General features: G+C 33.2%; 1 protein-coding gene across 1 annotated transcript; it reads right to left on the reverse strand.

The window, feature by feature from the left end:
* Nucleotides 1-12,020: 12,020 nt before the first annotated feature.
* Nucleotides 12,021-13,058, reverse strand: LOC111908248 (ribulose bisphosphate carboxylase small subunit, chloroplastic-like). The gene is made up of 3 exons (XM_023904080.3): nucleotides 12,829-13,058; nucleotides 12,591-12,725; nucleotides 12,021-12,486 (listed from the first exon to the last, which is right to left on the reverse strand). Exons 1-3 carry the CDS (start codon nucleotides 13,003-13,005, stop codon nucleotides 12,253-12,255), a joined length of 546 nt encoding a protein of 181 aa, XP_023759848.1. The 5' UTR covers nucleotides 13,006-13,058; the 3' UTR covers nucleotides 12,021-12,252.
* Between the last annotated feature and the right edge of the window lie 429 nt (nucleotides 13,059-13,487).

A 13,487-nucleotide genomic window follows, 5' to 3' on the forward strand; every position in this document is an offset into this window, starting at 1 on the left:
ACGACATATTACTATAACATATAGACCCCACATGTGGTGCTAATTGCTAAAGACACATGTCGTATTCGTTTCATACAAAGTCAAATCCATACGATTGCACAAAATCATAATATACATCAAAGATCAAGCCCATGATTTTATATATCTTCTAGTTTTGGAAGGTGAAAAGTTTTTGTTCCATTTCTGAGGGGATATTTGGTTGGAGGGCACTTTGACCATATTAAAAGGAATCGTCTTTAAATAATGGGCCTTTTATAGCAAAGCAAAATTCTTCAACATCTAGAATCGGTCAAATATTTTTCAACCCACGGAACTACCAATTTTAATGGGTATAAATTTTGTTCGCTCAATATTAGTATCATTCACACGTAATTAGTTATTCTTTCATGGATTTATGTTTCAAATTATTCAATTTGTATTTTGTTGGGTATCTTCCGTTGAGATGTGCTTACGAAAATACTCTCCATTGACGTTCTTGAATAAAGGTATGAAACAACATTCTAGCGTTTAGAAAGATTCTTGCTAATCCTATATCCCGCTCAATCTAAGTAACAGTAATAGTAATAATAATAATAATAATAATAAAAAAATACTAAATCCTATGGCGTTTCCTTCATAAGATTTGCCAGAATCTTTCTAGGATGAGTTTTATCGAGAATATGTTCGTGTATCCATTGGTTGCCTTTAACCTTCTACAGATCGCAAGGATCAACAATGATCTAATTCTATCCTCTTAAGGGGTGAGCACATATTGGTACTTGTCATAACTCTTCTTAACCATTAGGAACTGAAACCGGAACTAGAATCGATTGTATTGGTTAACTAGTCCAGAAATCCCTTGTAACCGGTTGCGATATCGGCTCTCCAATTTCTATTTTTTTTTTCTTTTTGCAAACTAACAATTACAAACTATAAAATTAACCGTCACAAACAATTTTCAGATTTTTGCAACAAATATTTTTAATATTGACATACTTTGTCCCTAACATTTTGTAATTTATAGAAAAACTCCTTGTTTGATGTCTTTTTTTACAAAACAATCTCTATGTTTAACATTTTCATATGTTGGTAAATTTGATCCGTGTGTAGAAAATAAATTACTACAATTATCTTCGTAATTTACAGAAAAGCTCTTTGTACACACACACACACACATATATATATATATATATATATATATATATATATATATATATATATATATATATATATATATATTTGAAAATATTTTTTAGCCTATGAGTTCAAAAACCAAGTGTGTTTGTTATTCAAATACAAATTACCCACCTAACTTCCCCCACCATATTATGTCATTCAAATACAAATAATCGATGCCGGAGATGAAATCCACACAACCGTAGATTTGTTCGGCACTCATGTCCTCACCGTCTTCGCCGACAACGATGGAGTCGTATTGGAAAATATCGTCGGGTGGTTCATGAAAGAGGTCCAAGTTACAGAGTCGCTTGAGGTCCTGTTTTAATTGTATACCGTGGTGGTCACCATTGACCTCAGGGGGCTGAGGTAGGCGACTTAAAAGCGTCATATTAACAGTATTTCTTCTTCTGTCTTTATGTGCCCTAAATCGATTTGTCGTTTCCATCTCCACATGACGATGGTCAACTAGTGGATTCTAGGGTTTAATTCATTTAAGTCCTAATAATTAGACAGGCCTATGTGAGGGTAATTATCAACTATTTGGATTGATTACGAGTTCATCTCTTCCCGATGATCAATTGCATACTCGTGCTCGTTGCCAATTCTAAATCTCTAAACCTCAAACTCAAGCTCCATCTCATCGTTCGTTGAAAGATACTTCATCCTTAAAGCTAATTCGTTTTTAGGGATTCAGGAAGCTCAGTCACGATACACACAAATCTCATCAAGTATACATTTTGCTTTGAGGGTGGTGCCACGATTTTGAAGAATTTACATGAGACATTTCAACAAGAATTTGGTGTGCTACCCCTAATATAACCAGGTTCGAGTATTTTCATCTATTGTCATCACTGTAAACACAAAGGAATGTTGGCATTTACATCTCAAAGCTATCACAGGATATCACCACTTTAGTGATCAAATTAGGTTTTTCAATCTTCTGTGTTATCTTAAAAAAAGCAACAACTGAGATTATGCACTCCAGGTGTTCGACATATTGCCACAACCATTACTGGTGTTTTTTGTTATCACACTTGATTGTTCTTTTAATATTCACACCAAGTTCTACACCAAGCCTTTGAGAAACTTAGCTTTCACATCTCCAGTAATTGATAGTGTCATACCAAAAAATATATTATCTACACATAATACATCAGAATGGATTTGTGAACTTTTCGGCTAGTAAAGTTGATATTTGTAGAGTTTATCAATGTTTCAATTGGTCACTCTTATCTCTATAATTACACACACAATCACAATATCTAGTAAAGTTGATATTTGTATATATTTTTTATGAACACCAAGTGTTCGATGAAATGCCTAAATGAAAAAGTAGCATTTTATGGGAAAATCCCTAACTCTGAACCCTCATTAAGCCAAACATTAAGGCCCTTAGGATAAATTGAATTTCATATCTTAATAGCCTAATAAGTAACCAACAATCATATAAAAAGTGATAAACTTAAGTCTTAACCATTAAGTCCTTAATAAAACACCAAAAGTGATTTAAAAGCTATTATGATCAATTTTCCCAAATCTGTCCTCCAACTTCTAAAATTCGTTCAGGTCAATAAGAACATCTAAAAATCACGAGACTTAGTTTTCTGGAAATCTTAGTTTTTATAGTTTCTTCAAACTTTGAATCACATTTCAAAATTCCAAATCCTCGAGGGGTAAAATTGGCAATCTTCTCAGGTTGGTCCATGCTGTCACATATTTCATGCACTGTCTTGAAAAAATCATAATAAATTCATTAGAACTCCAAATGCTAAAATTCCAAATCCTATAATTAGATATGGATGTATAGTTTCCTACATATAAAGTTATTGATGTAATTCTTAGTAGATTGGTACAGTTTATTTCAAGACTGTTGAGTGATCCAGAAAGTGACAACCTAAAGTTACTAACTTGTAAATTTAATATAAAATCAACCAAAAATCTTTAGAATAAGACCTTTATATTTATGAAAAGATAAAAGGGGGAAATTTATTAATATTATTTTATCGAAATTTAAGAATGCGTTGAAAGGTAAGAAAACAGATCCCCAAAAGCGCATTACAATCAAAGAGAAAATAAGAAAATATATACATAAGTTTTATAAAAGTAGTAAACCAAAGCACAAGATAAATAATATTATAATTGTTGTGTAGGTTCTCGGAAAGAAAATGATCCATCTTGTTCATGCTAGCTGATTTTCAAGTTCAAGGGGGTGAGTTACATTAACTCTCCTATTAAGGAGGTGAGTTACATTAAATATGTGTAATCACATATGATTAAGTACACGATAACAACTATTGAATCGAGATCATGAAAATGATTATTGTCCACATAAATCATATGTGATTAAATACATAAAATAACATGTGGTTATGTATATCTAATGACATATGATTTATGTGGCTAAGATTCATTTTCGCGTTCTCGATTCAATAATTGTTTTTTTTCCACTTTAATCATACGTGATTAAATACATTTAATCAGATGTGATTATATGCTTCTAATCACATATGATTTTATTTGGAAAAAACGAATATTGTCTATATAAATCATATGTGATTAACTATATACAATCACATGTGATTATATACATGATAACAAATATTGAATCAAGAACGCGAAAACAAATCTTTATCCACATTAATCATATGTGATTAAATACATCAAATCACATGTGATTATATGAATCTATTTACATATGATTTATGTATCTAATCACATATGATTAAATATAATTAAATACTTATAATCATATGATTAAATACTTATAATCACATATGATTAAATATATGAGAAAAATTATTGAAACGAAAACTCAAAAATGAATATCGTTCATATAAATCATATGTGATTGGATACATATAATCACATGTGATTATATGTATCTAATCACATATGATTAAAGTTGACAAAAAGGATAATTATTGAATCGAGAGCACGATAATGACATATGCGATTAAATATATCTAATCACGTTTAATCACATGTGATTATATGTATCTAATCACATATGATTTATGTGGAAAAGATTCATTTTCACGTTCTCAATTCAATAATTATTTTTTGTCCATTTTATTCGTATTTGATTAAATACATTTAATCACTTGTGATTAAATACACGATAACAACTATTGAATCAAGAATGCGAAAACGAATATTGTCCACATAAATCACATGTGAGTAAATACATATAATCACATGTGACTAAATACACATGTGATTATATGTATATAATCACGTATGACTTATGTAGACATGATTTATTTTTGTATTCTTGATTCAATAGTTGTTCTTTTACAACGTTAACCATATGTGAATATTATACATATAAATCATATGTGATTAAATGCATTTAATCACATGTGATTATATGTATCTAATCACATATGATTTATGAGGACATTGTTCGTTTTTTGCTTTCTCGATTCAATAGTTGTTCTCATTATTTAATCACAAGTAATTACATTATATGTATTTAATCATATATAATCATATGCGGTTAAATACATAAAATCACATGTGATTGTACATATAATCACATGTGATTATATGTATCCAATCACATACTATTTTTATGGAGAAGATTCATTGTCACGTAATCGATTCAATAATCGTTCTTTGTCAAATTTAATCATATGTGATTAAATACATGTAATCACATGTGATTATATGTATCTAATCACATATGATTTATTTGGACAATAATCATTTTTGCTTTTTTGATTCAATGATTTTTCTCTTGTATTTATTCATATGTGAATGTATTTAATCATAAACAATTTTTGTCTATAGATTATATGTGATTACATACATATATAATCACATTTGATTATATACACGGGAACAATTATTGAATAAAGAACACGGAAACAAATATTTTCCATACAAATGATATGAGATTAAATACATATAATCACATATGATTAGATACAATAGACGAACTATTGAATCGAAAATGAGTAATAAATATTATCCACATAAATCATATGTGATTAAATAGATATAATCACATGTGATTATACATAATCACATGTGATTATATATACTTAATCACATACGATTTATATAAACAAGATTTGTTTAAAACAAATATTTTCCAAATAAATCACATATGAATGAATACATATAACCACATACGATTAAATTATATGTGATTAGATACATATAATCATATATGCTTAGATACATATAATCACATGTGATTATATGTATTTAATAACATATAAAAAAGTACATATAATCATACATGATTTATGCCATTATATTTATTCATTCACATACAATGTTAGTGGCTATAGGTAATGGGTGGTGGTGATAGGTGATGGTGGTGGGTTGTGGTGGCGAGTGGTAGTGGTGGTGGTTTTGGTGGGTGATGGGTTGTGGTCGTGGTGACGAGCAGTGGTAATGGGTGGTGGTGATGGATGGTGGTGGTTTTGATGGGTGCTGGTTGGTGGTAGTGTTATGTGTTGGTAATGGTGGTGGGTACATATAATCACATAAATCTTGTCCACATAAATCATATGTGATTAAATACATATAATCACATGTGATTAAATATATTAGCATAATTATTGAATCGACGGAAGAATAAATATTTTCCATACGAATCATATGTGATTAACTATATATAATCACATGTGATTAAATACACAAGAACAACTATCGAATCAACACGTGAAAACAAATATTGTCCATGTAAATCATATGTGATTAAATACATATAATCACATGTGATTTAATACACGATGCCAATTATTAAATCGAAAACACGAAAATAAATATGGACCACGTAAATAATATTTTATTAAATACATATAAGCACATGTAGTTATATGTATGTACTCACATACGTTTTACGTAGACAATAATCATTTTTGCATTCTCAATTCACTAGTTTTTCACGTGTATTTAAACACATGTGATTATATGTATTTAATAACATATAAATCATATATGATTTTATATATATAATCACATGTGACTCGATACATATAATCACATATGATTATATACAAGAGAAAACCTAATGAATCAAAAAGACAATAACAAATCTTTGTAGGTAGGGGTGGGGTGGTGGCGGCGTGTGGTAGAGGCGGGGTGGTGGTGATTGGTGGTGGTGGTGTATGGTGATGGGTGGTGGTAGGTGGGTGGGTGGTTGCAAGTGGTGGTGATAGTGACAGGTGGTGGGTTGGTGTGGGTGGTGGAGGTAATTCATTTTTACTTCGTGATTATATGAATCTATCACATATGATTAAATACATATAATCACATGTGATTATATGAATCTAATCACATATGATTTATGTGGACATAATTCATTTTCGCTTTGTCGATTCAATAGTTGTTCTCATGTATTTTATCAAATGTGATTATAGGTATAATCATATGTGATTAAGTACATGAGCACAACTATTGAATCGAGAAGGAAGAAATGCATCTTATCCACCTCAAATCATATATGATTATATACATATAATCACATGTGATTAATCACACAAAAACAATTATTCGGTCGAAAACTGTGATTATATGTATCCAGTCATATATGATTTATGTGGATGAGATTCATTGTCACATTCTCGATTTAATAATTGTTCTTTTTGCATTGTAATCATGTGTGATTAAATATATATAATCATATGTGCTTATATGTATCTAATGACATATGATTTATACGGACAAAAAATAATGATGTCTATATAAATCATAAGATACATATAATCATATATGATTATATATATAAGAACAATTATTGAATCGAGAACACAAAGATAAATATTTTCCACACATATCATATGTGATTAAATGCATATAATCACTTGTGATTATATGTATCTAATCACATAGAACTTATGTGAAAAATATTTATTTTCGCATTCTCAATTCCGTTGTTGTTCTTGTGTGCTTAATTACATGAGATTATATGTATCTAATTAGATATGATTTATATGGACAATATTCATTTTCACATTCTTGTTCAATAGTTGTTCTTGTATATATAGTCACATATGATTTCTGTACACAAGATTCATTTTCGCGTTTTTGATTAAATAAATTTTCTTTTTATACATTAATCATATGTGATTAATACATACAATCACATATGATTAAATACATAAGGAAAAATATTGACTCATGAATATTATCAATTTAAATCATATGCGATTTGATACATATAATCACATAGGATTAAGTACATGAGTACAACTATTAAATTGAGAAAGAAATAATGAATATTGCCTACATAAATCATATGTGATTAAATACATATAATCACATGTGATTAAATATATTAGAACAATTATTGAATCGATGCAAGAATAAATATTTTCCATATGAATCATATGTGATTAAATATATATAATCACATGTGATTAAATACACAAGAACAACTATTAAATCAAGACGTGAAAAAAAATATTGTCCATATAAATCATATGTGATTAAATACATATAATCACATGTGATTTAATACATGATGCCAATTATTAAATCAAAAACACGAAAATAAATACGGCCCACGTAAATAATATTTTGTTAAGTACATATAATCACATGTAGTTATATGTATTTAATCACATATGATTTACGTGGATAATATTCATTTTTGCATTCTCGATTCACTAGTTTTTCACGTGTATTTAATCACATGTGATTATATGTATTTAATAACATACAAATCATATATTATTCGATACATATAATCACATGTGACTCGATACATATAATCACATGTGATTATATACAAGAGAAAACCTAATGAATCAAAAACACAATAACAAATCTTTGTAGGTGGGGGTAGTGGTGTTTGGTGGTGGTGATGGTTGTGGTGGGTGGGTGTTGGGTGGTGGTGGTGGTAGGTGGTGGATAGTGATGGGTGGTGGGTGGTGGTTGATAGTGGTGGCGGGTGGTGGTTGGTGGTTGTGGTGGTGGTGGGTGGTGGTTATGGTGGGGTTGGCGGGTGGTGGTGAGTGGTGATGGGTGGTGGGTAGTGATGGGTGGTGGTGGTTGGGTGGTGATGGGTGGTGGAGGTGGGTGCTGGTTGGGTGGTGATGGTGGTGGCAGGTGGTGTTGGTGGTGGGTAGTGTTGGGTGGTGGTTGGTGGTGATGGTGGTGGGTAGTGATGGGTGATGGTGGCGAGTGGTGGGTAGTGATGGGTGGTGGTTGGTGGTGATGGTGGGTGGGTGGTAGGTAGTGGTTGTTAGTGGTGGTGGCGGGCGCTGGTGATGGGTGGTGGTGGCGGGTGGTGATGGTGGTAGCGGAGGTGGTGGGGTGCGTAGTGATGGGTGGTGAATAGTGGTTGGTAGTGGTGGTTAGTGGCGTATGGTGGTGGCGTGTGGTGGGTGGTGGGTGGTGGTGGCGGATGGTGGTGATGGGTAGTAGGTAGTGGTTGTTGGTGGTGGTGGCGGGCGGTGGTGATGGGTGGTGGTGGCAGGTGGTGGTGGTTGGGTGGTGATGGTGGTGGGTGGTGGTGGTGGTAATGGGTGGTGGTGGGTGGTGGGTAGTAATGGGTGGTGATGGCGCGTGGTGGTGGTGGGTGGTGTTGGTTGGGTGGTGAGTGGTGTTAGTTGGTGGGTTTTTTTTAATTGTTTGTAATTATTTTATAATTTTAATTAAGAAAATTATGTTTTTCAAATTTGTTCTCAAATATTCTCGCGATAAAAAATATTCTCGATATATATATATATATATATATATATATATATATATATATATATATATATATATATATATATATATATATATATATATATATATATATATATATATATATATACACACACCCGCGTGTGTGTATGTGTATGTTGTATGTTGTTTAATGATGAAAGTATCAACAAAAGATCTTATATTTCTTGTGTTAAATTTGAGTTTCAATCAAAGAGAATAATGATAATTGGTGCTGCTTTAGAAAACCAAAGACGAACAGGGTCAGAAATGATAAATGAATTTCAACTTCTCACAACCAAAAGTTATAAGGCAATGATGACTAATCATTTTTAATAATCATGTCATGATAGAAATTATAAACGTAGCATCATGAGTTTTAACTAAAAATAATCTCAAAATATCATACGAAGTCTATCATACAAAAAGAATATAACTAGACATTGATATTTTATGCGTGCTCTAAGAGAAAGAAATATATCAAAGAAATTAAAATTCCTTAAAATTTTATATGCTTCTTTTTTCCTTATGAGCTCAATGCTATTGTATTTCTTGATATACATGGCGGAGTTTTATTAGGGCGAGGGGGGCCTGTGACCCCACCCTATATTTTAATTTTATACATATTGGACCAAAAAATATAAAGTTTTGGCTATGGCCTCATGCTTACCGTTTTTTATAAATATTATATTTTTCAGCCCCAAATCATATGTTGAAGCTCCGCCTGTTGATATACATGCTAGCTGAGCTTTATTTTGGAAATTTCAAGATTTTTATCTAAAGAAAATACTATATTCTAGTTGTAAAACATTCATTTTCGAATAATTCATGCAATGATGAATATACACTTGAAATGTTCTAAAAGATATCATAATAACATTAAATGAACACTAACCTACACAGACTGGACCAGTTAGAACATTAACAAAAGAACATTAAATGAACACTAACTTACACGGACTGGACCAGTTAGAACATTAACAAAAGAGTGCTCTTTGTTAGAGCTTTTTCATGAGAAAAGTAATTAAAAAGAAAAAGCTTGATTTGTCTCTTCATTAGGACAATGTTTTTAAGTTACTTAAATTGAAGCCTCATGGAACACAATTGTGGACAAATTGAAGTCTAAACTTTCAGCTTGGAAGGCCAAAACCCTCAGTTTCGGTGGAAGAATTACTCTTGCCAAATCGGTATTGGGGAGCCTACCCACATTCTTCCTATCCATCTTTGGTGCCTCGAATGGAGTCATAAGATCATTGGAGAAAATTTGTAGACAGTTCATTTGGGGTGGTCCTAATTACAAGAAATACATAAAATGGGTGGTGTAGGAAGAGGTTATAGCCCCAAGAGCGGTTGGTGGTATGGGTATTGGTTGTATCTGATCCCTAGATTTGGCATTACTAACCAAGTGGTTACAGGGGCTGAAAAATGAACCCAATTTTTTTTGGGTCCAGATTATCAATGGATTGCATAAATTGGTGGGTGTAAATAACAGGTTTGGAGCAAAAAATCCTTGGAGCAGTGTGTGGAATAATATAGTACAAAGCATAAAAAAGTTAGAAAAACTAAATATTCCATTCGGGAACATAATGCATCATGAGGAGGCTAGTGGTACATGGGTTTCTTCCTTTGTTAGAGATGGACAGTTCTGTGTGGCAGCCCTTCGAGACAGGATAGAAAGAGCATCCTTCCCGATATGTTATGGGATCTTCCTGTGGATTAAGCAGACCCCATTAAAAGTTCTGGGCTTTATCTGGAGAGTGAAACAAAATCGGATTCCTTCAGCTGAAGCACTCAAAACCAGAGACGTTACAATGGATTCAACTATTTGTGGTGCTTGCAATTTGATAGAAGAAATAGGTGACCATATCCTTGCAACATGTTCATTGGCGAGGGAAGTATTTTGAATGGTTCTTCACTGGTGTGGACTACCGGAGACGGATTTTCATTCAGTTTTAGACATCATAAAGTATACATCTACATGGGGCAATTGTCCAAAGAAGAGATGTAGATTACCTGCGATCTTATATGGAACCATATTGTGTTTATAGATTGCCTGGAATAATAGGATTTTTAAAAAAATTGTCAGGAAGTCGGAGAGGATAGTGGCTGATGTAAAGTCACTGGCAGCCCTTCGAGACAGGATCGAAAGAGCATCCTTCGCGGTATGTGATGGGATCTTCCCGTGGATTAAGCGGACCCCATTAAAAGTTATGGGATTTATCTGGAGAGCGAAACAAAATCGGATTCCTTCAGCTGAAGCACTCAAAACCAGAGGCGTTACAATGGATTCAACTGTTTGTGGTGCTTGCAATTTGACAGAAGAAACAGGTGACCATATCCTTGCAACATGTTCATTGGCGAGGGAAGTATTTTGGATGGTTCTTCACTGGTATGGACTACCGGAGACGGATTTTCATTCAGTTTTGGACATCATAAAGTGTGCATCTACATGGGGCAATTGTCCAAAGAAGAGATGTAGATTAACAGCGATCTTATATAGAACCATATGGTGTTTATAAATTGCCCGGAATGATAGGACTTTTAAAAAAATTGTCAGGAAGTCGGAGAGGAGAGTGGCTGATGTAAAGTCACTGGCATACATGTGAGTTAAACATAGGGAAGAAAATGATAGTTTAGATTGGAGATATGGAATTTTTCCGCTTTATTTTGCTGATTTATTGTACAGCATTGTTCTCTACTAGCTACTTGATAGTGAGGTTATTTCCATTAATATATATCAATTATTGCCGGTTAAAAAAAAACTTAATGTGTCTATTCTTTAATTGTCAATTTCTAATTGATAGAAAAGTTAAGGACCCACCAAATTGTTGAAAAGCTAAAGTGAAAGCTTACTAACAAGTTGAAAAGCTAAAGTCAAAGCTTACTAACAAAGCTTTACATAATAAAATAAAAAAAATAAAAAAAAAAACAACTTATTTTTAAAGAAAACCTTAAGAATAGTTTTTTCCGATATTATTAGTTTTTTGGGGTGCAAAAATTGCTCATATTAATGCTTATTATAGTAAATCAAGTAATCCTTCTACTCGCTCGCCCGACTTCATGATTGACAAGTATCAGTCATGAATCATGTCCTAATTAATTAACAAACTCTAATTAAACATGACAAACATATATCATTTAACAAATGACATGAATTAAAACGTATACGACATGTCTTTAGCACCACAAAGGGGTCTATATATAGCGATATATGTTGTAAAATTCAATTTATATGATAAATATATAACAATCAAGAAATCTTGAAGCCAGATTGGTTTTGAAAAGCCTCACACCACTCAATCTTGGCGCCAACTCCAAGTTTCTATCTTTCAATGTCTAACCCAACCCCACACAAATTAAACATGGCCTTAAAAAGCCTTAGGATACTGATCAATTTCGGTGCATCCTAGGCAAGAAGGTTTGTTTTGGTGCTTAGAGAACGCCTGGGGGCTTGGAGACAATGAAACTGATACACTGCACTTGACGAACGTTGTCAAATCCGATAACACGAATGAAGGCGTTGGGGTACTCTTTCTTGCACTCTCCAACCTCCTTCATGACCTGAGCTGAGTCAGTACACCCAAACATAGGCAACTTCCACATTGTCCAGTAGCGTCCATCATAGTATCCAGGGGAATGGTGGTGCTCACGGTAAACGAAACCATGCTATACCACAAATATAAATACTCACTTTAGATGAATTAATAATGTTTTCTTTATATATAATCAATTAATAAATTAAGTTAATAAAAAGATGATAAAAAATAGACCTCCAACTCGAATTCCAAGCAAGGAACCCACTTGTTGCGGATAAGGTAGTCGATTTCCTTAGACAATGCCTCGTCGGACAATGGTGGTAGGTATGAAAGAGTCTCGTACTTCTTCAACCCAATTGGTGGCCACACCTGTACGTATTATATATAAAACATTAATGTAAACTGATTTGATGCTTACGAATGTTTGTAATCAAAATAAAATCTATAATTATGGTTCATCGACCATATATACCTTCATGCATTGCACTCTTCCACCGTTGCTGGGGAGGGATGAAAAGTCATTGTTAGCCTTCTTGGTAACTGGGAAAGCGACGTTAGACTTGAGACCGGTGAATGGAGCCGCCAAGCTAGCTTGGGCAGGAGTGGACCGGTTGACGGTGGCAACAGCGGAGGAGGAGATGGACGCCATTTAATATGGTGAATGAGACTTCAAGAATCCGATGAGTGCTTTTAGTCGCGATTGGTTAATAGGTATATATAATGCTGTTTGCCATCTAACGGACAAAAACAAGTCTATGGCTCTAAGGTAGTAATGGCCATTGGATCATGTGGCTGATGACATTACATGCATCATGTCCACATAAACGTTTTGAAAGGATGGAATGTCTTATCATTAACCAACCATGACTATTCGACACGTGGCAGGGTACTGCAATACCCTATCATAAATCTTCGTTTGTGGTACCCTCCCTTCCCTGCTGGGCTTGGGTCCTGTACTCCTGTTAATCCGTAGAAAATGTTGAGAACATGAGCCGTTTTTAGACTACTGGGCTCAATCTCTGTGGGTGTTAATTAAGCTGTATATGCGATATACCCACTGGAACTTCAGAGAGAATAGCGTAATTATATATTCTTACGTGTGTTGCTGAACCGATGATTCTGCTAGGAGAA

Source organism: Lactuca sativa, chromosome 2 (genome assembly GCF_002870075.4).
Source record: "Lactuca sativa cultivar Salinas chromosome 2, Lsat_Salinas_v11, whole genome shotgun sequence".
Lineage (NCBI taxonomy): Eukaryota > Viridiplantae > Streptophyta > Magnoliopsida > Asterales > Asteraceae > Lactuca > Lactuca sativa.

Coding starts and splice junctions, on each gene's coding strand:
- LOC111908248 (XM_023904080.3), bottom strand. CDS start 13,005: ATGGCGTCCATCTCCTCCTCCGCTGTTGCCACCGTCAACCGGTCCACT. Junction 12,726..12,828: donor GAAGAGTGCAATGCATGAAG/GTATATATGGTC, acceptor TAATACGTACAG/GTGTGGCCACCAATTGGGTT. Junction 12,487..12,590: donor GCTTGGAATTCGAGTTGGAG/GTCTATTTTTTA, acceptor TTTGTGGTATAG/CATGGTTTCGTTTACCGTGA.